The sequence below is a fragment of the Salmo salar genome, chromosome 04 (genome assembly GCF_965601325.2).
Source record: "Salmo salar chromosome 04, fSalSal1, whole genome shotgun sequence".
Classification (NCBI taxonomy): domain Eukaryota; kingdom Metazoa; phylum Chordata; class Actinopteri; order Salmoniformes; family Salmonidae; genus Salmo; species Salmo salar.
This window is the reverse complement of record NC_138294.1, coordinates 96,245,340-96,271,606: the sequence shown is the minus strand read 5'-3', so window position 1 is coordinate 96,271,606 and position 26,267 is coordinate 96,245,340. Positions and strand designations below refer to the sequence as shown.

Sequence of the window (26,267 nt, the reverse complement as noted above, 5' to 3'; positions counted from 1 at the left end):
CTGAGCACTGCGCCCGGAAAAATACGCGTTGCGATACAGACTAGACGTCATGTTGGGGAGATCTAAAATCGAAAATACTATGTAAATAATCCATTACCTTTGATTCTCTTCATCAGATGTCACTTCCAGGTATCACAGGTCCATAACGAATGTAGTTTTGTTCAAAAAAGCTCATCATTTATGTCCAAAAATCTCCGTCTCGTTAGCACATGATGTAAGCCAGCCGGACTTCTCGTCATGAACGAGGGGAAAAAATATATTTCCGTTCGTTCAAACATGTCAAACGTTGTATAGCATAAATCATTAGGGCCTTTTTTAACCAGAACATGAATAATATTCAAGGTGGACGAATGCATACTCTTTTATAACGTATTGGAACGAGGGTACCCAACATGAACTAGCGCGCCAGGTGTCTAATGGGACATCAACGTTCCATGGCTCTTGTTCGGTCAGATCTCCCTCCAGAAGACTCAAAACACTTTGTAAAGGCTGGTGACATCTAGTGGAAGCAATAGGAAGTGCCAAAATATTCCTAAACCCCTGTGTTTTTCAATGGGATAGGTTTAAAGTCAATACAACACATCAGGTATCCACTTCCTGTCAGAAAATGTCTCAGGGTTTTGCCTGCCAAATGAGTTCTGTTATACTCACAGACACCATTCAAACAGTTTTGGAAACTTTAGAGTGTTTTCTATCCATATATAATAAGTATATGCATATTCTAGTTACTGGGTAGGATTAGTAACCAGATTAAATCGGGTACATTTTTTTTATCCAGACGTGCAAATGCTGCCCCCTAGACCCAACAGGTTAATGGCACAGGCAGGGAGCCCAGCCAACAGCGAGTTGCAGTAATCCAGACGGGAGATGACAAGTGCCTGGATTAGGACCTGCGCCGCTTCCTGTGTGAGGCAGGGTCGTACTCTGCGAATGTTGTAGAGCATGAACCTACAGGATCGGGTCACCGCCTTGATGTTAGTGGAGAACGACAGGGTGTTGTCCAGGATCACGCCAAGGTTCTTAGCACTCTGGGAGGAGGACACAAGGGAGTTGTCAACCGTGATGGCGAGATCATGGAACGGGCAGTCCTTCCCCGGGAGGAAGAGCAGCTCCGTCTTGCCGAGGTTCAGCTTGAGCTGGTGATCCGTCATCCACACTGATATGTCTGACAGACATGCAGAGATGCGATTCACAGCCTGGTTATCAGAAGGGGGAAAGGAGAAGATTAATTGTGTGTCGTCTGCATAGCAATGATAGGAGAGACCATGTGAGGATATGACAGAGCCAAGTGACTTGGTGTATAGCGAGAATAGGAGAGGGCCTAGAACAGAGCCCTGGGGGACACCAGTGGTGAGAGCGCATGGTGCGGAGACAGATTCTCGCCACGCCACCTGGTAGGAGCGACCTGTCAGGTAGGACGCAATCCAAGCGTGGGCCGCGCCGGAGATGCCCAACTCGGAGAGGGTGGAGAGGAGGATCTGATGGTTCACAGTATCAAAGGCAGCAGATAGGTCTAGAAGGATGAGAGCAGAGGAGAGAGAGTTAGCTTTAGCAGTGCGGAGAGCCTCCGTGACACAGAGAAGAGCAGTCTCAGTTGAATGCCCAGTCTTGAAACCTGACTGATTAGGATCAAGAAGGTCATTCTGAGAGAGATAGCAGGAGAGCTGGCCAAGGACGGCACGTTCAAGAGTTTTGGAGAGAAAAGAAAGAAGGGATACTGGTCTGTAGTTGTTGACATCGGAGGGATCGAGTGTAGGTTTTTTCAGAAGGGGTGCAACTCTCGCTCTCTTGAAGACGGAAGGGACGTAGCCAGCGGTCAAGGATGAGTTGATGAGCGAGGTGAGGAAGGGGAGAAGGTCTCCGGAAATGGTCTGGAGAAGAGAGGAGGGGATAGGGTCAAGTGGGCAGGTTGTTGGGCGGCCGGCCGTCACAAGACGCGAGATTTCATCTGGAGAGAGAGGGGAGAAAGAGGTCAAAGCACAGGATAGGGCAGTGTGAGCAGGACCAGCGGTGTCGTTTGACTTAGCAAACGAGGATCGGATATCGTCAACCTTCTTTTCAAAATGGTTGACGAAGTCATCCGCAGAGAGGGAGGAGGGGGGGGGAGGGGAAGGAGGATTCAGGAGGGAGGAGAAGGTAGCAAAGAGCTTCCTAGGGTTAGAGGCAGATGCTTGGAATTTAGAGTGGTAGAAAGTGGCTTTAGCAGCAGAGACAGAAGAGGAGAATGTAGAGAGGAGTGAGTGAAAGGATGCCAAGTCCGCAGGGAGGCGAGTTTTCCTCCATTTCCGCTCGGCTGCCCGGAGCCTTGTTCTGTGAGCTCGTAGTGAGTCGTCGAGCCACGGAGCAGGAGGGGAGGACCGAGCCGGCCTGGAGGATAGGGGACAGAGAAAATCAAAGGATGCAGAAAGGGAGGAGAGGAGGGTTGAGGAGGCAGAATCAGGAGATAGGTTGGAGAAGGTTTGAGCAGAGGGAAGAGATGATAGGATGGAAGAGGAGAGAGTAGCGTAGCATTATGCTACTACACATAAATACATCACTGTAAAAGGACTAGTAGAGAGAATACTACAGACACAGTGGAATCATTGAACAAAATATGACATTTATTGATGAAATACAATAAAATCACAAATTAGGTTTCTTTGAATCAAAGCTAAAATAATTAGCTACAAAAAAATTAAAACCTGTTAAACATCAACTGCTGTGTTCCTCACCTGGCTCACTGTAAAAAGCTAACTACAGTAAAACATCAACTGCAGTGTTCCTCCCCTGGCTCACTGTAAAAAGCTAACTACAGTAAAACATCAACTGCAGTGTTCCTCCCCTGGCTCACTGTAAAAAGCTAACTACAGTAAAACATCAACTGCAGTGTTCCTCCCCTGGCTCACTGTAAAAAGCTAACTACAGTAAAACATCAACTGCAGTGTTCCTCCCCTGGCTTACTGTAAAAAGCTAACTACAGTAAAACATCAACTGCAGTGTTCCTCACCTGGCTCACTGTAAAAAGCAAAGGATTGATTACTGTACTTCTATATTTCCATCAACCCTGTCTTGTGGATTTGGCCACATGTTCTCATCCACATCACAATGGATGTTTTCATTAGCCAAACATCTTGGGAAGAATCTTTGGGCGAATCCAGGCCTGACACTGGTCTGGCGTGATGTCATTGCATGCATCATCCATGGCCTGGAGAAGGGTGGCTTGTTCGTGAGGGCGCCTATCATATACCTTCCACCTCCATGTGGAGAAAAATTCCTCAATCGGGTTAAGGAAAGGAGAGTATGGGGGTAAGTACAGGGTGGTACATTGTGGATGGGCCTGAAACCATGCTTGCACCATTTGAGCACGGTGGAACCTGACATTATCCCACACAATGACATAGGTCATGCCATCAGCTCTACAGACCTGATTTAGCTCATCAAGGAAGGTTACATTCGAACAGCGAATCACGTGGCTGCCTGCAACTCAATATATAGAGTATATAGAGTAGAGCGCTTTAGATGTTGTTCGACCAAACATTAGAATATGCAAGATGAGTAATCTAAGCAACTTTGACCGTGGTATGATTGTTGGTGCCACACATGGTGATTCCAGCATCTCAGAAACAACTGCCCTCCTGGGATTTTTACGCACTACAGTCTCTAGAGTTTACAGAGAATGGTGCGATAAACAAAACACATTCAGTGAGCGGCAGTTCTGTGGGCAAAAACACCTTGTTAATGAGAGAGGTCAGAGGAGAATGTCCAGACTCATTCAAGCTAACAGAAAGGCCACAAATGCTCAAATAACAGCTGTTTAAAACAGTGGTGTGCAGAAGGGCATCTCTTAACGTCCAACATCGTGAATAATTCAGGCTGTTGTGGAGGCAAAAGGGGGTCCTACCCAGTCCTCGATAGGTGTACCTAATAAAGTGGCAGGTGAGTGAACAGTAATGTCAAATCTGAAAACATGGTCTGGAAAAGTGGTCCATGGGACCATAGAAACAGTGTCTGATAAAGAATGATGATGAAATATTACATCCATAGATAATGTAGTCCAATTGGTTCATGTTCCACGGTAATTGGTGTCAATGGATCTCGTTATCCTGAAACTTTCATGATCTAAAGATGGAATATTGTTTGTCAGTTTCCGTAAAACTATGCATTAAGAGTAATGCAACAGTTACTCATCATTTTGAGCAGTTGTATCAATTGATAGTTAGATCATTGTAATGAAATGAATAGACAGTCATCTCAGATGTAATGTGTGAATTGCATTTTGAAACAGGTGATTTTAGTTCAATGAACAAATGATCTTATCTTTATGTGTATTGTATCCAAGCAACTGGAAAAAGTGTTAGAGTTTTGAAAAATTAGCATTTTGATCATCGGTTGTGAGTTTTGTGTCTCGAGATTTGAAAAATGACATCAAGGTTCCGAAATTAGTGCCAAAGTGATTGTTAAAAACTGTATTATAGCCCTGGTGTGATATGGTGGTTTAGCGTGGCTGACACTGAATGCAGCAACTAATCATTCCCCAATTAGTTAGTGGCTAGTTCATTGAGTCTATATACCAATGCTGGAGTCAATATGATTTATGGTTCATGAGAAGATCTAATGGAGAAGATGATTTTCAGCATTAGAGTTACAAAGAATGAGATGTTTATAGTTTCCTTGTTCTTCGATATATACTATATGACCAAAAGTATGTGCACACCTGCTCGTCAAACATCTAATTAAATTTTTTTTTTTTTCATTTAACATTTAAAAATCATGGGCATTAAAATCGAGTTGGTCCCCCCCTTTGCTGCGGGTAGGTAGCATTCTCCTGGCATCCGCCAAACCCAGATTTGTCCGTAAGACTGCCAGAGAGTGAAGCCTGATTCATCACTCCAGAGAACGCGTTTCCACTGCTCCAGAGTCCAATGGCGGCGAGCAATACACCACTCCTGCCGAAGCCTGGCATTGCACATGGTGATCTTAGGCTTGTGTGCGGCTGCTCGGCCGTGGAAACTAATTTCATGAAGCTCCCGATGAACAGTTTTTATGCTGATGCTTCCAGAGGCAGTTTGAAACTCGGTAGTGAGTGTTGCAACCGAGGACAGACGATTTTTACACGTTACACACTTCAGCACTTGCCGGTCGCGTTTTGTGAGCTTGTGTGGCCTATCACTTCGTGGCTGAGACGTTGTTGCATCTAGATGTTTCCACTTCACAATAACAGCACTTACAGTTGATTGGTGCAGCTCTAGCAGGGAAGAAATTTGACGAAGTGACTTGTTGGAAAGGTGGCATCCTATGACGGTGCCACACTGAAAGTCACTGAGCTCTTCAGTAAGGCCCTTCTACTGCGAATGTTTGTCTATGAAGAATGCATGGCTGTGTGTTACATTTTATACACCTGTCAACAAAGGGTGTGGCTGAAATAGCCGAATCCACTAATTTTAATGGCTGTCCACATACTTCTGTTCATACAGTACCAGTCAAAAGTTTGGACACATTTTTCTTTATTTTTACTATTTTCTACTATGTAGAATAATAGTGAAGACATCAAAACTATGGAATAACACAAATGGAATCATGTAGTAACCAAAAAAGTGTTAAACAAATCCAAATATATGTTATATTTTAGATTCTTCAAAGTAGCCACCCTTTGCCTTGATGAGAGCTTTGCACACTCTTGGTATTCTCTCAACCAGCTTCATGAGGTAGTCACCTGGAATGCTTTTCCAACAACCTTGAAGGAGTTCCCACATATGCTGAGCACTTGTTGGCTGCTTTTCCTTCACTCCGCAGTCCAACTCATCTCACCCAAACCATCTCAATTGGGTTGAGGTCAGGTGATTGTGGAGGCCAGGTCATCTGATGCAGCACTCCATCACTCTCCTTATTGGTCAAATAGCCTTTACACAGCCTGGAGGTGTGTTGGGTGATTGTCCTGTTGAAAAACAAATGATAGTCCCACTAAGTCCAAACCAGATGGGATATCGCTGCAGAATTATTATTATTTTTAACTAGGCAAGGCAGTTAAGAACAAATTCTAATTTACTATGACAGCCTACCGGGAAACAGTGGGTTAACTGCCTTGCTCAGAACAACAGATTTTTACCGTGTCAGCTCAGGGATTCAACCCAGAAACCTTTTGGTTACTGGCCCAACACTCTAACCACTAGGCTACCTGCCGCCACAGAATGCTGTGGTAGCCATACTGGTTAAGTGTGCCTTGAATTCTAAATAAATCACAGAGGGTATCACCAGCAAAGCACCCCTACACCATCACACCTCCTCCTCCATGCTTCAAGGTGGAAACCAAACATGCAGAGATCATCCATTCACCTACTCTGCGTCTCACAAAGACATGGAGGTTGGGACCAAAAATCTCAAATTTGGACTCATCAGACCAAAAGACAGATTTCCACCGGTCTAATGTTCATTGCTTGTGTTTCTCGGCTCAAGCAAGTCTCTTCTTCGTATTGGTGTCCTTTAGTAGTGGTTTCTTTGCAGTAATTCGACCATGACGGCCTGATTCACACAGTCTCATCTGAACAGTTGATGTTGAGATGTGTCTGTTATTTGGGCTGCAATCTGAGGTGCAGTTAATTGCCGATTACTGGTAACTCCAATGAACTTATCCTCTGCAGCAGAGGTAACTCTGGGTCTTCCTTCCTGTGGTGGTCCTAATGAGAGCCAGTTTCATCATAGCGCTTGATGATTTTTGCGACTGCACATGAAGAAACTTTCAAAGTTTGTGAAATTTTCAGCATTGACTGACCTTCATGTCTTCGTTTCTCTTTGCTTATTTGAGCTGTTCTTGCAATAATATGAACTTGGTCTTTTACTAAGTATGGCTATCTTCTGTATACCAACCCTACCTTGTCACAACACAACTGATTGGCTCAAACGCATTAATGAAAGAAATTCCACAAATTAACTTTTAACAGGCACATTCAAGGTGACTACCTCATGAAGCTGGTTGAGGGAATGCCAAGAGCGTGCAAATCTGTCATCAAGGCAAAGGGTACTTTGAAGAATCTCAAATATAAATATATTTTGATTTGTTTAACACTTTCTTGGTTACTACATGATTTTCAGGGAAGCTCATATGCGTGCTAGTCTTCCTCATCAGGGTCTTGACCTGACTGCAGTTCAGCGTCGTAACCGACTTCAGTGGGAAAATGCTCACCTTCAATGGCCACTGGCATGCTGGAGAAGTGTGGTCTGATTTGAAACCGGATGAATCCCGGTTTCAACTGTACTGGACAGATGACAGACAATATGCGTCATGTGGGTGAGCTGTTTGAAGATGTCAATGTTGGGAACAGAGTGCCCCATGGAGGAGGTGTAGTTATGATATGGCCAGGCATAAGCTACTGACAACAAACACATTTACATTTTATCACTGATCATTTGAATGCACAGGGATACCATGATGAGATCCTGAGGCCCATTGTTGTGCCATTCATCCACCGCCATCACATCATGTTTCAGCATGATAATGCACAGCCCCATGTCACAAGAATCTGTAAACAATTCCAGAAAGCTGAAAATATCCCAGTTCTTCCATGGCCTGCATAATCACCAGACGTTACCCATTGAGCATGTTTGGGATGCTCTGGATCAACGTGTACGACAGCGTGTTCCAATTCCCGCCAATATCCAACAACAATCAACAGCCTGATCAACTCTATGTGAAGGACAAATGTTGGGAACACCAGATACTGACTGGTTTTCTAATCCATGCCTCTTTTTTATTTAACCTCTTGACGTTACCCTAGGATAGGGGGCGCCACAGCGCATTTTGGAAAAAATTCGTGCCCATTTTCAACGGCCTACTAATCAGACTCAGAAGCTAGGATATGCATATAATTAATACCTGTGGATAGAAAACACCCTAAAGTTTCTAAAACTGTTTGAATGGTGTCTGTGAGTATAACAGAACTCATATGGCAGTCAAAACCCCGAGACCGATTGAACCAGGAAGTGGAATTCTGAATTGTGGACTCAACTTCACGTCGTCGCCTATTATTCACACCGTGAGATATCGTTTATTGAGCACTTCCTATTGCTTCCACAAGATGTCGCCAGTCTTTACAAAGTGTTTTGAGCCTTCTACTGTCGAAACTCAGTGAATGAGACGCGTTGGAAATTGGTCACAGCGGGAGGGCCATCACCATTATGACGCCGGCGGCCCTATCTACCCCCACCTTTGGAAACGTTTTGAAACACATTGAAATCGTCCCCCTCGAATCTTATTGGCTCTCTTGTTGAAACAGGCCCTGAAGATTTATGTTATACAACGTTTGACATGTTTGAACGAACCTAAATGGGAAAAAATTGTTTTTTCCGACACGGCTGTCCCGCGGCCGGCAGAGCTTTTGGATACTGCCTTCAGACGCGCTAACAACAGCAAGCTAATGGAACATAAAGGATGGACTTTTTCGACCGAAAATACATCTGTTGTGGACCTGGGATTCCCGGAAGTGCTTTCTGATGAAGACAACTAAAGGTAAGGGATTATTGACAATATTATACAACATTAGATGTGATATGCGATTGTTCCAAGATGGCGCCGAGCTGTATTTACTAGCTCATTTTCTGAGTATCGCATCCCCTTTTATCGCTAAGTGTGATTACCCAGTAAAGTTATTTTTAAATCTGGTATGACAGGTGCTTTCAAGAGATATTCATCTATAAATCTTAGAATGACAATATTACATTTTAAACATGTTTTCGAATAGTAATTCAGTAAATTGTAGCACTGTTTCATCGGATGCTTTTGACGGGAAAATAGTTAGTCAACGTCAGACGCCGATGTAAAATGCTGTTTTCATATATAAATATGAACTTTATTGAACAAAAGAATGCATGCATTGTGTAACATGATGTCCTAGGTGTGTCATCTGATGAAGTTTGTAAAAGGTTAGTGCTGCATTTAGCTGTTTTTTGGTTATTTGTGATGCATGTGGTTGGTCGGAAAATGGCTATGTTGCTGCTTTTTACGATGGACTCCTCTAACATAATCTAATGATTTGCTTTTCCTGTAAAACCTTTTTGAAATTGGACGACGTGGGTCGATTCAGGAGAGGTTTATCTATAAAACGATATAATTTGAAAAAAAATATAATACATTTTTTTTTTAAATTTTGTTATGCTAATGGCGATATGATTTTTCGCTGGATTTTGATCCCGCTGACGGGATGAGACGCTGAAGAGGTTCTGTGACCAACAGATGCATATCTGTATTCCCAATCATGTGAAATAGATGAGGGCCTAATGAATTTATATCAATAGACTGATTTCCTTATATGAACTGTAACTCAGTTAAATCTTTGAAATTGTTTCATGTTGCATGTATATTTTTGTTCAGGGTATACTTAGATAATTAGGTACAACTGCAAATTCAGTGTGGTTCATCTTATGGATGTCCATGATAGCGATTACGAGTTTCAAGTTGGTAGTCCTTGGCGGAGTGGATTTACACACCCTGCTATATTGTGGATAAAGAGTTAACTGTCTAACAGAGCATAATTCCCCAGAGAAGCTGTCTAGGCCCTTTACTTTTTTAATTCTTTACTAATGACATTCCACTGGCTTTGAGAAAAACGAGTCTGTCTATGTATGCGGATGACTAAAACACTATACATGTCAGCTGCTACAGTGACTGAAATGACTGCAACATCTAACAAAGAGCTGCAGTTAGTTTCAGAATGGGTGGCAAGGAATATGTTAGTCCTAAATATTTCAAAACTAAAAGCATTGTATTTGGGACAAATCATTCACTAAACCCTAAACCTCAACTAAATGTTGTAATAAATAATGTGCAAATTGACCAAGTTGAGGAGACTAAACTTATTGGAGTAACCCTGGATTGTAAACTGTCATGGTCAAAACATATTGATACAACAGTAGCTAAGATGGGGAGAAGTCTGTCCATTATAAAGCGGTGCTCTGCCTTCTTAACGACACTATCAACAAGGCAGGTCCTACAGGCCCTAGTTTTGTCACACTTGGGCTATTGTTCAGTCATGTGGTCAGGTGCTACAAAGATAATTGCAATTGCCTCAGAACAGGGCAGCACAGATGGCCCTTGGAAGTACACAGAGAGCAAACATCTCTCCTTGCTCAAAGTGGAGGAGAGATTGACTTCATCCCTACTTGTATTTGTGAGAGGTATTGACATGTTGAATGCACCAAGATGTCTGTTTGAACTACTGGCACACAGCTCGGACACCCATGCATACCCCACAATACATACCACCAGAGGTCTCTTCACAGTCCCCAAGTCCAGAACATACTGTGCACAGTACTGAATAGAGCCATGACTACATGGAACTCTACTCCACATCAAGCAGTACAATCAGATTTAAAAAACAGATTAAAAATACCTTATAGTCAGGGACAAAGTTGTGGAGAAGTACAGATCGGGGTTGGGTTATAAAAAAAATATCGGAAACTTTGAACATCCGACGGAGCACCATTAAATCCATTACAAAAAATGGAAAGAAAATGCACCACAAAAAAACCTGCCAAGAGAGGGCTACCCACCAAAATTCACAGACCAGGCAAGGAGGGCATTAATCAGAGAGGCAACAAAGAGACTAAAGATAACCCTGAAGGAAATGCAAAGCTCCACAACGGAGATAGGAGTATCTGTCCATAGGACCACTTTAAGCCGTACACTCCACAGAGCTGGGCTTTACGGAAGAGTGGCCAGAAAAAAGCCATTGCTTAACCTCTCTTGGGCAGGGGGCAGTATTTTCACGTCCTGATAAAAAACATACCCGATTTAATCTGGTTATTACTCCTGCCCAGAAACTAGAATATGCATATAATTGTTTGATTAAGATAGAAAACACCCTAAAGTTTCTAAAACTGTTTGAATGGTGTCTGTAAGTATAACAGAACTCATATGGCAGGCCAAAACCTGAGAAGATTCTATACAGGAAGTGCCCTCTCTGACCATTTCTTGGCCTTCTATAGCCTCTTTATCGAAAACAGAGGATCTCTGCTGTAACGTGACATTTTCTAAGGCTCCCATAGGCTCTCAGAAGGCGCCAGAACGGGGAATGATGACTCTGCAGTCCCTGGCTGAAAAACAGTAGGGGTTTTGGATAGTGGTCGATCTGAGAACACGGTCGCGCGCGTGCACATGAAGAGTCCATTTTCTTCTTTCAGTCTTTGAACGAAAACAACGTTTCCCGGTCGAAATATTATTGCTATTTTACGAGAAAAATCGCATAAAAATTGATTTTAAACAGCGTTTGACATGCTTCGAAGTACGGTAATGGAATATTTAGACATGTCACGACATGCGTCCGCACGTCACTGTTCGGATAGGGACCTGAACGCACGGACAAAACAGAGGATATTTGAAGATAACTATGGATTATTTTGAACCAAAACAACATTTGTGGTTTAAGTAGAAGTCCTGGGAGTGCATTCTGACGAAGAACAGCAAAGGTAGTCCAATTTGTCTTATAGTAATTCTGAGTTTAGTGAACGGCAAATTTGGTGGGTGTCAAATTAGCTAGCCCGTGATGGCGAGCTATCTACTCAGAATATTGCAAAATGTGCTTTCGCCGAAAAGCTATTTTAAAATCTGACACCGCGATTGCATAAAGGAGTTCTGTATCTATAATTCTTAAAATAATTGTTATGTTTTTTGTGAACATTTATCATGAGTAATTTAGTAAATTCACCGGAAGTTTTTGGTATGTTTGCTAGTTCTGAACATCACATGCTAATGTAAAAAGCTGGTTTTTGATATAAATATGAACTTGATTGAACAAAACATGCTTGTATTGTATAACATAATGTCCTAGGAGTGTCATCTGATGAAGATCATCAAAGGTTAGTGCTGCATTTAGCTGTGGTTTTGGTTTTTGTGACATTATATGCTAGCTTGAAAAATGAGTGTGATTATTTCTGGCTGGGTACTCTCCTGACATAATCTAATGTTTTGCTTTTGTTGTATTGCCTTTTTGAAATCGGACAATGTGGTTAGATTAACGAGAGTCTTGTCTTTAAAATGGTGTAAAATAGTCATATGTTTGAGAAATTGAAGTTATAGCATTTTTAAGGTTTTTGAATTTCGCGCCACTTGATTCCACTGGCTGTTGACTAGGTGGGACGATGCCACATACCCGAGAGAGGTTAACCTGTTAGGGCTAGGGGGCAGTATTTGCACGGCTGGATAAAAAAATGTACCCGATTTAATCTGGTTACTAATCCTACCCAGTAACTAGAATATGCATATACTTATTATATATGGATAGAAAACACCCTAACGTTTCTAAAACTGTTTGAATGGTGTCTGTGAGTATAACAGAACTAATTTGGCAGGCAAAACCCTGAGACAGATTCTGACAGGAAGTGGATACCTGATGTGTTGTATTACCTTTAAACCTATGCCATTGAAAAACACAGGGGCTGAGGAATATTTTGGCACTTCCTATTGCTTCCACTAGATGTCACCAGCCTTTACAAAGTGTTTTGAGTCTTCTGGAGGGAGATCTGACCGAACAAGAGCCATGGAACGATGATGACCCATTAGACTCCTGGCGCGCGAGTTCATGTTGGGTACCCTCGTTCCAATACGTTGTAAAAGAGAATGCATTCGTCCACCTTGAATATTATTCATGTTCTGGTTAAAAAAGGCCCTAATGATTTATGCTATACAACGTTTGACATGTTTGAACGAACGTAAATATATTTTTTCCCCTCGTTCATGAAGTGAAGTCCGGCTGGCTTAGATCATGTGCTAACAAGACGGAGATTTTTGGACATAAATGATGAGCTTTTTTGAACAAAACTACATTCGTTATGGACCTGTGATACCTGGAAGTGACATCTGATGAAGAGAATCAAAGGTAATGGATTATTTACATAGTATTTTCGATTTTAGATCTCCCCAACATGGCGGCTAGTCTGTATCGCAACGCGTATTTTTCTGGGCGCAGTGCTCAGATTATTGCAAAGTGTGATTTCCCAGTAAGGTTATTTTTAAATCTGGCAAGTTGTTTGCGTTCAAGAGATGTAAATCTATAATTCTTTAAATGACAATATAATATTTTACCAATGTTTTCTAATTTTAATTATTTAATTTGTGGTGCTGACTTGAATGCCGGTTATTGGAGGGAAACGATTTCCTGAACATCAACGCCACAGTAAAACGCTGTTTTTGGATATAAATATGAACTTGATAGAACTAAAAATGCATGCATTGTCTAACATAATGTCCTAGGAGTGTCATCTGTTGGAGATTGTAAAAGGTTAGTGCATAATTTTAGCTGATTTTATGGTTTTGGTGACGCCTGTCTTTGAATTGGCACAACATTACACACAACTCTTGTAAATGTACTGTCCTAACGAACTCTAAATTTATGCTTTCGCCGTAAAACCTTTTTGAAATCGGAAAACGTGGTTAGATTAAGGAGATGTTTATCTTTCAAAGGGTGTAAAATAGTTGTATGCTTGAAAAATATGAATTTTGACATTTATTTGGATTCAAATTTGCCGCTCTTGAAATGCACCTGCTGTTGATGGAGTGCACCACGGGTGGGACGCTTGCGTCCCACCTAGCCCATAGAGGTTAAAGAAAAAAATAAGCAAACATGTTTGGTGTTCGCCAAAAGGCATGTGGGAGACTCCCCAAACATATGGAAGAAGGCTCTCTGGTCAGATGAGACTAAAATGTAGCTTTTTGACCATCAAGGAAAACGCTATGTCTGGCACAAACCCAACACCTCTCATTACCCCGAGAACACCATCCCCACAGTGAAGCATGGTTGTGGCAGCATCATGCTGTGGGGATGTTTTCATTGGCAGGGACTGGGAAACTGGTCAGAATTGAAGGATGATGGATGGTGCTAAATACAGGGAAATTCTTGGGGGAAACCTGTTTCAGTCTTCCAGAGATTTGAGACTGGGACGGAGGTTCACCTTCCAGCAGGACAATGACCGTAAGCGTACTGCTAAAGTAACACTCGAGTGGTTTGAGGGGAAACATTTAAATGTCTTGGAATGGCCTAGTCAAAGCCCAGACCTCAATCCAATTGAGAATCTGTTGTATGACTTAAAGATTGCTGTATACCAGCAGAACCCATCCTACTTGAAATGGCTGGAGCAGTTTTGCCTTGAAGAATGGGCAAAAATCCCAGTGGCTAGATGTGCCAAGCTTATGGAGACATACCCCAAGAGACTTGGACTATAAACACATGTACACATGGATTTTGTGTTGTAGATATGTGGTGGTAGAGTAGGGGCCTGAGGGCACGGACTTAATTTATTGTGAAATCTGTTGTGAATGTGTTGTAATGTCTAAAAAACATTGTATAGCTGTCTTATTTTTGCTGGACTCCAAGAAGAGTAGCTGGTTCCTTGGCAATTAATAAATACAAATACAGTGATTTAAATGGACATGTATTTTTTTTTAACTTAACATTTTTTTTGTAACTTTTTCAAATTTGTTCAGCATGAGGAAAGACACCGACATACAAAGTTTCAAGTCTCTAGGTCAAACTGGGTGGCGGATATGACGGTCTATGTGAGACTGCTTATAACAGTACCACCTATAGGTCAATCGGTGCCATTATTTTTAACTAAATTACTCATTACTTCTAGTTTCTGAGTGCCAAATTAGAAAAAAAGTGACCAATCTCAGCTTGAGTTATCTGACCATGTCAAGACAAAGACAATAACAATTCAGAATTCAGAAAATAACAATAGGTTTGATAATAATAATATACATACGAGTCAGCATCCGCCTCTCCCCTCTGTTTTCTCCTGTTAAGAAGCAGCACAGTGATCGCCACGCCCAGAATCAGCCCCACAGCCAATAGCATGCCCAGAACACTGATGACATCACCCGTTCCCACCTGGGGCAGTGGCTCCTCTACACAGAGGGAAAAAAACACTGTTACACACACGCACGCACACACACACGCACACACGCACACGCACGCACGCACGCACCCACGCACGCACACACACACACACACACACACACACTCCAGGTAACCATTGTAACCACATGACCTTACCTGTGATGCTGACCTCCATGAAGGCGGAGCTTGTCCCGATGCTATTGGTTGCGTCGCAGACATAAGTCCCTCCTACCTCGTATCTGATTGGTCCTTTAAATGACAGAACATTGTCACGGATCTCTACGCTGTTCGGTATGGAACCATTCAACCTGCAGGTACACACACACCGATACACACACACACAAACACACGAATGCCATTATTCCAAGTATGACATAACATACAAAGCTTCATAAACATCAAACAGACCATAGACTTATAAAGAGGACTCATCTTTTTATTTAATCACATAACGGCTTCTGTGACATCATTGAGGGCGTTCTCCATTTTAAAGTAGTAAACAAACTGAAAAGGTGCATAGTGTCATCTGGAGGGTGTTGTCTGAACAGGTATAAAGCCAAGGTTGGTGATTTACTGCCCCCTGGAGGGTGATGTCTGAACAGGTATAAAGACAAGGTTGGTGATTTACTGCCCCCTGGAGGGTGTTGTCTGAACAGGTATAAAGACAAGGTTGGTGATTTACTGCCCCCTGGAGGGTGATGTCTGAACAGGTATAAAGACAAGGTTGGTGATTTACTGCCCCCTGGAGGGTGATGTCTGAACAGGTATAAAGACAAGGTTGGTGATTTACTGCCCCCTGGAGGGTGATGTCTGAACAGGTATAAAGACAAGGTTGGTGATTTACTGCCATCTGCAGTTATGGAATGTTTTCTCAGCAGTATAATTCATTGGCTGATCCCTCCTGATGACCTGGATGGAATTTAGTGATCCTTCCTTAACCTGTTAGGGCTAGGGGGCAGCATTTGCACGTCTGGATAAAAAAAATGTACCCGATTTAATCTGGTTACTAATCCTACCCAGTAACTAGAATATGCATATACTTATTATATACGGATAGAAAACACTCTAAAGTTTCTAAAACTGTTTGAATGGTGTCTGTGAGTATAACAGAACTCATTTGGCAGGCAAAACCCTGAGACATTTTCTGACAGGAAGTGGATACCTGATGTGTTGTATTACCTTTAAACCTATCCCATTGAAAAACACAGGGGCTGAGGAATATTTTGGCACTTCCTATTGCTTCCACTAGATGTCACCAGCCTTTACAAAGTGTTTTGAGTCTTCTGTAGGGAGATCTGACCGAACAAGAGCCATGGAACGATGATGTCCCATTAGACACCTGGCGCGCGAGTTCATGTTGGGTACCCTCGTTCCAATACGTTATAAAAGAGTATGCATTCGTCCACCTTGAATATTATTCATGTTCTGGTTAAAAAAGGCCCTAATGATTTATGCTATACAACGTTTGACATGTTTGAACGAACGTAAATATATTTTTTCCCCTCGTTCATGACGAGAAGTCCGGCTGGCTTAGATCATGTGCTAACAAGACGGAGATTTTTGGACATAAATGATGAGCTTTTTTGAACAAAACTACATTCGTTATGGACCTGTGATACCTGGAAGTGACATCTGATGAAGAGAATCAAAGGTAATGGATTATTTACATAGTATTTTCGATTTTAGATCTCCCCAACATGACGTCTAGTCTGTATCGCAACGCGTATTTTTCTGGGCGCAGTGCTCAGATTATTGCAAAGTGTGATTTCCCAGTAAGGTTATTTTTAAATCTGGCAAGTTGATTGCGTTCAAGAGATGTAAATCTATAATTCTTTAAATGACAATATAATATTTTACCAATGTTTTCTAATTTTAATTATTTAATTTGTGACGCTGACTTGACTGCCGGTTATTGGAGGGAAACGATTTCCTCAACATCAATGCCATAGTAAAACGCTGTTTTTGGATATAAATATGAACTTGATAGAACTAAAAATGCATGCATTGTCTAACATAATGTCCTAGGAGTGTCATCTGATGGAGATTGTAAAAGGTTAGTGCATCATTTTAGCTGGTTTTATGGTTTTGGTGACCCGGTCTTTGAATTGACAAAACATTACACACAACTCTTGTAAATGTACTGTCCTAACATACTCTAAATTTATGCTTTCGCCGTAAAACCTTTTTGAAATCGGAAAACATGGTTAGATTAAGGAGATGTTTATCTTTCAAAGGGTGTAAAATAGTTGTATGTTTGAAAAATTTGAATTTTGACATTTATTTGGATTCAAATTTGCCGCTCTTGAAATGCACCTGCTGTTGATGGAGTGCACCACGGGTGGCACGCTAGCGTCCCACCTAGCCCATAGAGGTTAACCTATAGGAAGCCCCATCTTTTGACTATAAAAAAATTCCTCAATGGTGCTGTCCATGCTAAAACAAACTACATCCATCTAGCGCCCTCTTTATATCGCTATGACACTGGTATACTCACAATTACGCTTAGGGTTAGAGGTTAAGGGTTAGAGGTCAGGGTTACTCACATTCTCCACTGGAACAGAGAGACAGGTGGGTTGGCATCAGTCAGACATGTGAGCTCAACGTTCTGACGGTCCAGGTACCAGTTCCCATCGAACCCCTCCACTGACACCTCTGGTTCATCTGATGTAAAATAATAATATCGAATACTTTCATATATGCCATTTAGCACACACTTTTATCCAGAGACACTTACAATAATTTTTACAAGTGAGTAAGTCAGTGGGACGGTGAAAGTGTGTGTGCATGTGCACTGGCGCGTGTGTGAATGTGTGTATCAGGGTTGGGCCCAATTCTATTTGAAGGAAGTAAACTACAATTACAATTCAATCATTGAAAAATGGCATTTATTTTCAATGACTTCTTACAGTTTTCTCCAATTGTTAGCACACCTTTGTTGAAACGAAATCTCAGATACTCAACCCTCTAAAGACAAAACAGTTAACCAATTTCCCCAAACCCCACAGACATCTTGCAAAATGGAACACAGCAATCCAAATCCTGTACTCAAAATGGAACACAGCAATCCAAATCCTGTACTCAAAATGAAACACAGCAATCCAAATCCTGTACTCAAAATGGAACACAGCAATCCAAATCCTGTACTCAAAATGGAACACAGCAATCCAAATCCTGTACTCAAAATGAAACACAGCAATCCAAATCCTGTACTCAAAATGAAACACAGCAATCCAAATCCTGTACTCAAAATGAAACACAGCAATCCAAATCCTGTACTCAAAATGGAACACAGCAATCCAAATCCTGTACTCTCTGCTCAAAACGAAACACAGCAATCCAAATCCTGTACTCAAAATGGAACACAGCAATCCAAATCCTGTACTCAAAATGAAACACAGCAATCCAAATCCTGTACTCTCTGCTCAAAACGAAACACAGCAATCCAAATCCTGTACTCCCTGCTCAAAATGAAACTGTATACAAATGACACACACATCAAATGAATCTAACTTAGTGACAACTGAGATCACACTAATGTGACCTAATTCAAAACACTACTATCAGAACCTATTTCAGTGTAAAGACTAAGATGTTGTTGTTAAACTGTATATTGTTTGTGTTCACTCAAACAAGAAAGGAACACAAATGCAAAAATGTTAGTTTTATATTTCAACATGACTCAATACATGTCAAACAGTATACTGTAAGCACACATACAGTAAAAATGCAAACATAAAGTAAATATATTTTGCATATGGAAAGGAAGACATATAGGCCTATTTGTACTACTGTACTGTATGTTAGATCAATTGCATCAAATATATAAAGAAACTGTGAAAATACAATCAAATCAGAAACAAATACTGCATTGTGAAAACAAAATCAGTTCACAGATTTTCATAAACATCACAGGCGATATTCTCCTTGGAATGATGCATCCACCCCTGACAGGACCCTGCTGGAATGTCACCACACGCCTCCTCCATTGCCTGGAGAAGGGCTTTGGGATCATACATCTTCCACCACCATGCTGAAATTCCTCAATGGGGTTGAAAAATAGGGAATATGGTGGGAGATAGAAAATAGTAAACGTGGGATGGTCATGGAACCAGTTGTGGACCAATGTAAGAATTCTGTTCATTGACTATAGCTCAGCATTCAACACCATAGTACCCTCCAAGTTCATCATTAAGCTCGAGGCCCTGGGTCTGAACCCCGCCCTGTGTAGCTGGGTCATGGACTTACTGACGGGCCACCCCCAGGTGGTGAAGGTAGGAAACAACACCTCCGCTTTGCTGATGCTGAACACTGGGGCCCCACAAGGGTGCTTGCTCAGCCCCTTCCTGTACTTCCTGTTCACCCATGACTGCGTGGCCACGCACGCCTCCAACTCAATTATCAAGTTTGCAGACGACACTACAGTTGTAGGCTTGATCACCAACAACGATGAGACAGCCTACAGGGAGGAGGTGAGGGCACTTGGAGTGTGGTGTCAGGAAAATAACCTCAAACTCAATGTCAACAAAACAAAGGAGATGGTCGTGGACTTCAGGAAACAGCAGAGGGAGCACCCCCCTATCCACATCGACAGGACCGCAGTGGAGAAGGTGGAAAGCCTCAGGTTCCTCGGCGTATACATCACAGACAAACTGAAATGGTCCACCCACACAGACAATGTGGTGAAGAAGGCACAATAGTGCCTCTTTAACCTCAGGAGGCTGAAGAAATTTGGCTTGCCACCTAAAACCCTCACAAACATTTACAGATGCACAATTGAGAGCATTCTGTCAGGCTGTATCACCGCCTGGTACAGTAACTGCACCGCCCACAACCGTAGGTTTCTCCAGAGAGTGGTGCAGTCTGCCTAACACATCACCTAGGGCAAATTACCTGCCCTCCAGGACCCTTTTACGCACAGTTGTGCATCAGAGTTTTAAAGGGCAGGTCATATGCTATAGGTCCGTGGACAGAGGAATTCTATCACACCTTATTATTGATGTAGCTTGTAGGCTCTTCACAAATGGCCAGATCCTGACATAGGCAAAATTACATTTCAATCATTTAGCAGACACTCTTATCCAGAGTGACTTACAGTAGTGAATGCATACATTTCATAGATGATTTAATTTTTTTTTATTATAATTTTTTTTTTCATACTGGCCCCCTGTGGGAATCAAACCCACAACCCTGGCATTGCAAACACCGTGCTCTACCAACTGAGCCACAGGGAAGGCCGGTTCTCCAAGGTTCATAACCACTGTATAGATCATTGCATTTTTACATTTTAGTCATTTAGCAGACACTCTTATCCAGAGCGACTTACAGTAGTGAATGCATACATTTCAAACATTTCATTAAAAAAAGAATTTTCACACTGGCCCCCCCGTGGGAATCGAACCCACAACCCTGGTATTGCAAACACCATGCGTTGCAAACACCGTGCTGTACCAACTGAGTTACAGGGAAGGTCATGATGTGTGAATTTCACCAGACCGTTACTGTTTGCCCATGTTGTCATGTTGTCTAAGCTTGTTGGCACTGAAGCTTGTGGAGATTGGTGGCATATTATAGAGCCTATCAACAATTATGTAGGCTACAGGTTAGGCGTTAAGGTTGTAAATGTTGTGGAAGTGACTGTCTCACTGACCTAGATCAATTTGGTCACATGACCAACTGCAGTGACTGTCAATCATCAAATCATTGGAATGAGAATAACTTTATCAGATCAAAAACATGAAGAATGACCCATTTATCATTTCTGTGTTGTCAAGAAGCCACGCCTATTAATTGGCCAAAACGTACGATGCACGGGTCGAACCAGAACCGATCATTAAAAATACAACATTTGAATAATCAAATCATTGTTCCGTTTTTCATTATTTAATATTTCCTTTAGACAATAAAAACGAAAAACAAAACCGTTTACGTGTTTGAGTTCAGATTCAAATCATATAAATGAAGAACGACCCTTAACCTCATTTTTATCTTGTCATCTAATAGGAAATGTTAAAAAGTACACAGACCTTTCAGGCCGATCATGTCGCTGTTCAGAAAGCCTAGCTATATTAAACATATTGAAACAGTTGAAATTAAGTTTAAATAATTTAAATCAAATCCTGCAGTCAATGTTTGATACTATGTGCATTAACCCCATAAAATGGGAAATGTAAAAATACTGAATTCCAATTCAATTATTTTCCAAAGATTACATGTTTTCCAATTCAAATGAAATTCATAACTTACTTAATTATTGTTGGAATTCGAATTGAATTCAACATATATTCTCCACTTCATGAGTGAATTCAAGAATTTAATTAGAATTTCAAATTCAATTGGAATTGACCCCAACCCTGCTGTGTGTGTGTGTGTGTGTGTGTGTGTGTGTGTGTGTGTGTGTGTGTGTGTGTGTGTGTGTGTGTGTGTGTGTGTGTGTGTGTGTGTGTCCTACACTGTATGTCCAGCGTGACAGAGTCGGTGTATGTCTCCTGGTTATAGGAGGTGATACAGGTGAGTGTCTCCAGGTGTGTGTTCTTGCTGGGTACCAGGATGAAGTCGCTTCGCACCGTGATCGTCCCATCAGAGTTACGGATCTCCTGGGTGGTCGCTTCACCACGCACACGCGTGTCCCACCTGCTCACACAGAGAGAAACACACACAGACACACAGAGAGAAACACACACAGACACACAGAGAGAAACACACACACACAAAGCAGTCAGGAAATAAACTTCCATATAACATTTGAAGCTAGCGACAGTTACTGATACGTTCACTGTTTGGGATCAAACCTTCGTGAAAACTTTGAATCATTATTGTCTGAATTCTTACTTTGGAGAGATTATGTTGCATAAAGCTTTAGAGTGTTAAACTGTTTCATAGAGCTTTAGAGTGTCAAACTGTTTCATAGAGCTTTAGAGTGTCAAACTGTTTCATAGAGCTTTAGAGTGTTAAACTGTTTCATAGAGCTTTAGAGTGTCAAACTGTTTCATAGAGCTTTAGAGTGTCAAACTGTTTCATAGAGCTTTAGAGTGTTAAACTGTTTCATAGAGCTTTAGAGTGTCAAACTGTTTCATAGAGCTTTAGAGTGTCAAACTGTTTCATAGAGCTTTAGAGTGTCAAACTGTTTCATAGAGCTTTAGAGTGTCAAACTGTTTCATAGAGCTTTAGAGTGTCAAACTGTTTCATAGAGCTTTAGCGTGTCAAACTGTTTCATAGAGCTTTAGAGTGTCAAACTGTTTCATAGAGCTTTAGAGTGTCAAACTGTTTCATAGAGCTTTAGAGTGTCAAACTGTTTCATAGAGCTTTAGAGTGTCAAACTGTTTCATAGAGCTTTAGAGCTCCATTTTTGGCTGGCCTTATGCCAGAGATAAAGGCATTGTTAAAACCGGGTCTCTTATATTTCCAAACCCTTATCTGTCTTATCTGTCTTATCTGTCTTATCTGTCTTCTCTGTCTTTTCTGTCTTATCTGTCTTATCTGTCTTATCTGTCTTATCTGTTTTATCTGCCGCTGAGGTGGGAGGGGTGGTAATATCTGAGGTGGGAGGGGTGGTAATATCTGAGGTGGGAGGGGTGGTAATATCTGAGGTGGGAGGGGTGGTAATATCTGAGGTGGGAGGGGTGGTAATATCTGAGGTGGGAGGGGTGGTAATATCTGAGGTGGGAGGGGTGGTAATATCTGAGGTGGGAGGGGTGGTAATATCTGAGGTGGGAGGGGTGGTAATATCTGAGTCCTTAAAAACATGTGCCAAAGTATCAGTTTCAGTATGCCCAGTTTGGGCTATTAGATGATCTATCTAGATATATTAGATGTGTGTAAAAAGCCCTGTATGTCAGCTAATACATGATTTAAGATGTGTGTAAAAACCCCTCTATGTAGTCTAATACATTATTTTAGATGTGTGTAAAAACCCCTCTATGTAGTCTAATACATTATTTTAGATGTGTTTAAAAACCCTCTATGTAGGCTAATGCTCATCCAGAGGCGGCGCTCCTAGTGGCCAGGGAATTAATCCAGGGAATCTTAAATCCGTTTGACCTAATATATACCAGCGTGTTGAATGTGCAACCAGAGGGAAAAAAACTCTAGACCACCTTTACTCCACACACAGAGATGCGTACAAAGCTCCCCCTCGCCCTCCATTTGGCAAATCTGACCATAACTCTATCCTCCTGATTCCTGCTTATAAGCAAAAACTAAAGCAGGAAGTACCATTGACTTGCTCAATAAGGAAGTGGTCAGGTGAAGCAGATGCTAAACTACAGGGCTGTTTTGGTGCATAGACTGGAATATGTTCAGGGATTCTTCTGATGGCATTGAAGAGTACACCACATCAGTCATTGGCTTCATCAATAAGTGCATCGATGACGTCATCCCCACAGTGACTGTACGTACATACCCCAAACAGAAGCCATGGATTACAGGGAACATCCGCAATAAACGAAAGGGTAGAGCTGCCGCTTTCAAGGAGCAGTACTCTAACCCGGACCCTTATAAGAAATCCCACTATGCCCTCCGACGAACCATCAAACAGGCAAAGCACTAATAAAGGACTAAGATTGAATCATACTACACGGGCTCCGACCCTCGTCGGATGTGGCAGGGCTTGGAAACTATTACAGACTACAAAGGGAAGCAGAGCCATGAGCTGCCCAGTGCAACGAGCCTAACAGACGAGCTAAATAACTTCCATGCTCGGTTCGAGGCAAGCAACACTGAAAAGTGCATCATCCAGTATTTATGCTGCAGTAGTTTATGTGTCGGGGGGCTAGGGTCAGTCTGTCACATCTGGAGTATTTCTCTTGTCTTTTCCGGTGTCCTGTGTGAATTTAAATATGCTCTCTCTAATTCTCTCTTTCTCTCTTTCTTTCTTTCTCTCTCTCGGAGGACCTGAGCCCTAGGACCATGCCTCAGGACTACCTGGCTTGATGACTCCTTGCTGTCCCCAGTTCACCTGGCCGTGCTGCTGCTCCAGTTCCAACTGTTCTGCCTGCAGCTAAGGAACCCTGACCTGTTCACCGGACGTGCTACCTGTCCCAGACCTGCTGTCCCAGACCTGCTGGAACCCTGACCAATTCACCGGACATGCTACCTGTCCCAGACCTGCTGTTTTCAACTCTCTAGAGACAGCAGGAGCGGTAGAGATACTCTCAAAGATCGGCTATGAAAAAGCCAACTGACACTTACTCTTGTGTTACTGACTTGTTGCACCCTCGTCAACTACTATGATTATTATTATTTGACCATGCTGGTCATTTATGAACATTTGAACATCTAGGCCATGTGCTGTTATAATCTCCACCCGGCACAGCCAGAAGAGGACTGGCCACCCCTCATAGCCTGGTTCCTCTCTAGGTTTCTTCCTAGGTTTTGGCCTTTCTAGGGAGTTTTTCTTTGCCACCGTGCTTCTACACCTGCATTCCTTGCTGTTTGGGGTTTTAGGCTGGGTTTCTGTACAGCACTTTGAGGTATCACCTGATGTAAGAAGGGCTATATAAATAAATTTGATTTGATGAGAACAGCAGCTGTTGTGGATGACTGTGTGATCACACTCTCCATAGCTGATGTAAGACTTTTAAACATGTCACCATTCACAAGGCCGCAGGGCCAGACGAATTACCACGAGCATAAGCTGACCAACTGACAAGTGACTTCACTGTCATTTTCAATCTGTCCCTGACCGAGTCTGTAATACCAACATGTTTCAAGCAGACCACCATAGTCCCTTTGCCCAAGAACACCAAGGTAACATGCCTAAATGACTACAGACCCGTAGCACTCAAGTCTGTAGACATGAAGTGCTTTGAAAGGCTGGTCATGGCTCACATCAAAACCATTATCCCAGAAACACTAGACCCACTCCAATTTGCATACCGCCCCAACAGATCCACAGATGATGCAATCTCTATTGCACTCCACACTGCCCTTTCCCACCTGGACAAAAGGAACACCTAAGTGAGAATGCTATTCATTGACTGCAGCTCTGCGTCCAACACCATAGTGCCCTCAAAGCTCATCACTAAGCTAAGGACCCTGGGACTAAACACCTCCCTCTGCAACTGGGATCAGGACTTCCTGATGGGCCGCCCCCAGGTGGTAAGAGTAGGTAACAACACATCTGCCCCGCTGATCTTCAACACAGGGGCACCTCAGGGATGCGTGCTTAGTCCCTTCCTACACTCCCTGTTCACCCACGACTGTGTGGCCAAGCACGACTTCAACACCATCAATAAGTTTGCTGATGACACAACAGTGTTAGGGCTGATCAATGACAACAATGAGACAGCTTAAAGGGAGGAGGCCAGAGACCTGGCAGTGTGGTGCCAGGACAACAACCTCTTACTCAATGTGAGCAATACAAAGGAGCTGATCATGGACTACAGGAAAAGGAGGGCCGAGAAGGCCCCCATTAACATCAGCGGGGCTGGGTGAAGAGTTTCAAGTTCCTCAGTGTCCACATCATCAATTAACTACATGGTCCAAACACACCAAGACAGTCGTGAAGAGGGCACGGCAACACCACTTCTCCCTCAGGAGACTGAAAAGATTTGGCATGGGTCCCCAGATCGTAAAAAGTTCTACAGCTGCACGGTTACTCCTGACCGGTTACTTCAACGCCTGATATGGCAACTGCTCGGCATCTGACTGTAAGGTGCTAAAGAGGGTAGTTTGTAGGGCCCAGTACATCACGGGGGCCAAGCTTCCTGGCATCCAGATGTTGTATCCAAGTTTACATATACTAAGGTTAGAGTCACTAAAACTCATTTTTCAACCACTCCACAAATTTCTTGTTATCAAACTACAGATTTGCCAAGTCGGTTAGGACATCTACTTTATGCATGACACAAGTCATTTCTCAAACAATAGTTTACATACAGATTATTTGACTTATAATTCACTGTATCACAATTCCAGTGGGTCAGAAGTTTACATACACTAAGTTGACTGTGCCTTTAAACAGCTTGGAAAATTCAAAAAAATGATGTCATGGCTTTGGAAGCTTCTGATAGGCTAATTGACATAATTTGAGTCAATTGGAGGTGTACCTGTGGATGTATTTCAAGGGCTACCTTCAAACTCAGTGCCTCTTTGCTTGACATCATGGGAAAATCAAAAGAAATCAGCCAAGACCTCAGAAAAATTATGATGGACCTCCACAAGTCTGGTTCATCCTTGGGAGCAATTTCCAAATGCCTGAAGGTACCACGTTCATCTGTACAAACAATAGTACGCAAGTAGAAACAACATGGGACCACACAGCCGTCATACCGCTCAGGAAGGAGACGCATTCTGTCTCCTAGAGATGAACGTACTTTGGTGTGAAAAGTGCGAATCAAACCCAGAACAACAGCAAAGGACCTTGTGAAGATGCTGGAGGAAACAGGTACAAAATAATCTATATCTACA

The 26,267-nt window shown here is 42.3% G+C and overlaps 1 protein-coding gene across 1 annotated transcript in view; it reads right to left on the bottom strand.

Moving 5' to 3' along the window:
- nectin1a (nectin cell adhesion molecule 1a) overlaps positions 1–26,267 on the bottom strand; it is a 49,333-nt gene that overhangs the window by 8,054 nt on the left and 15,012 nt on the right. The window contains exons 5-8 of the mRNA XM_045717662.2: positions 21,310–21,491; positions 17,405–17,522; positions 15,018–15,169; positions 14,728–14,869 (exon numbers count right to left, since the gene is read on the bottom strand). Coding sequence (XP_045573618.2) covers positions 14,728–14,869; positions 15,018–15,169; positions 17,405–17,522; positions 21,310–21,491 — 594 coding nt within the window. The remainder of the gene's footprint in view (positions 1–14,727; positions 14,870–15,017; positions 15,170–17,404; positions 17,523–21,309; positions 21,492–26,267) is intronic.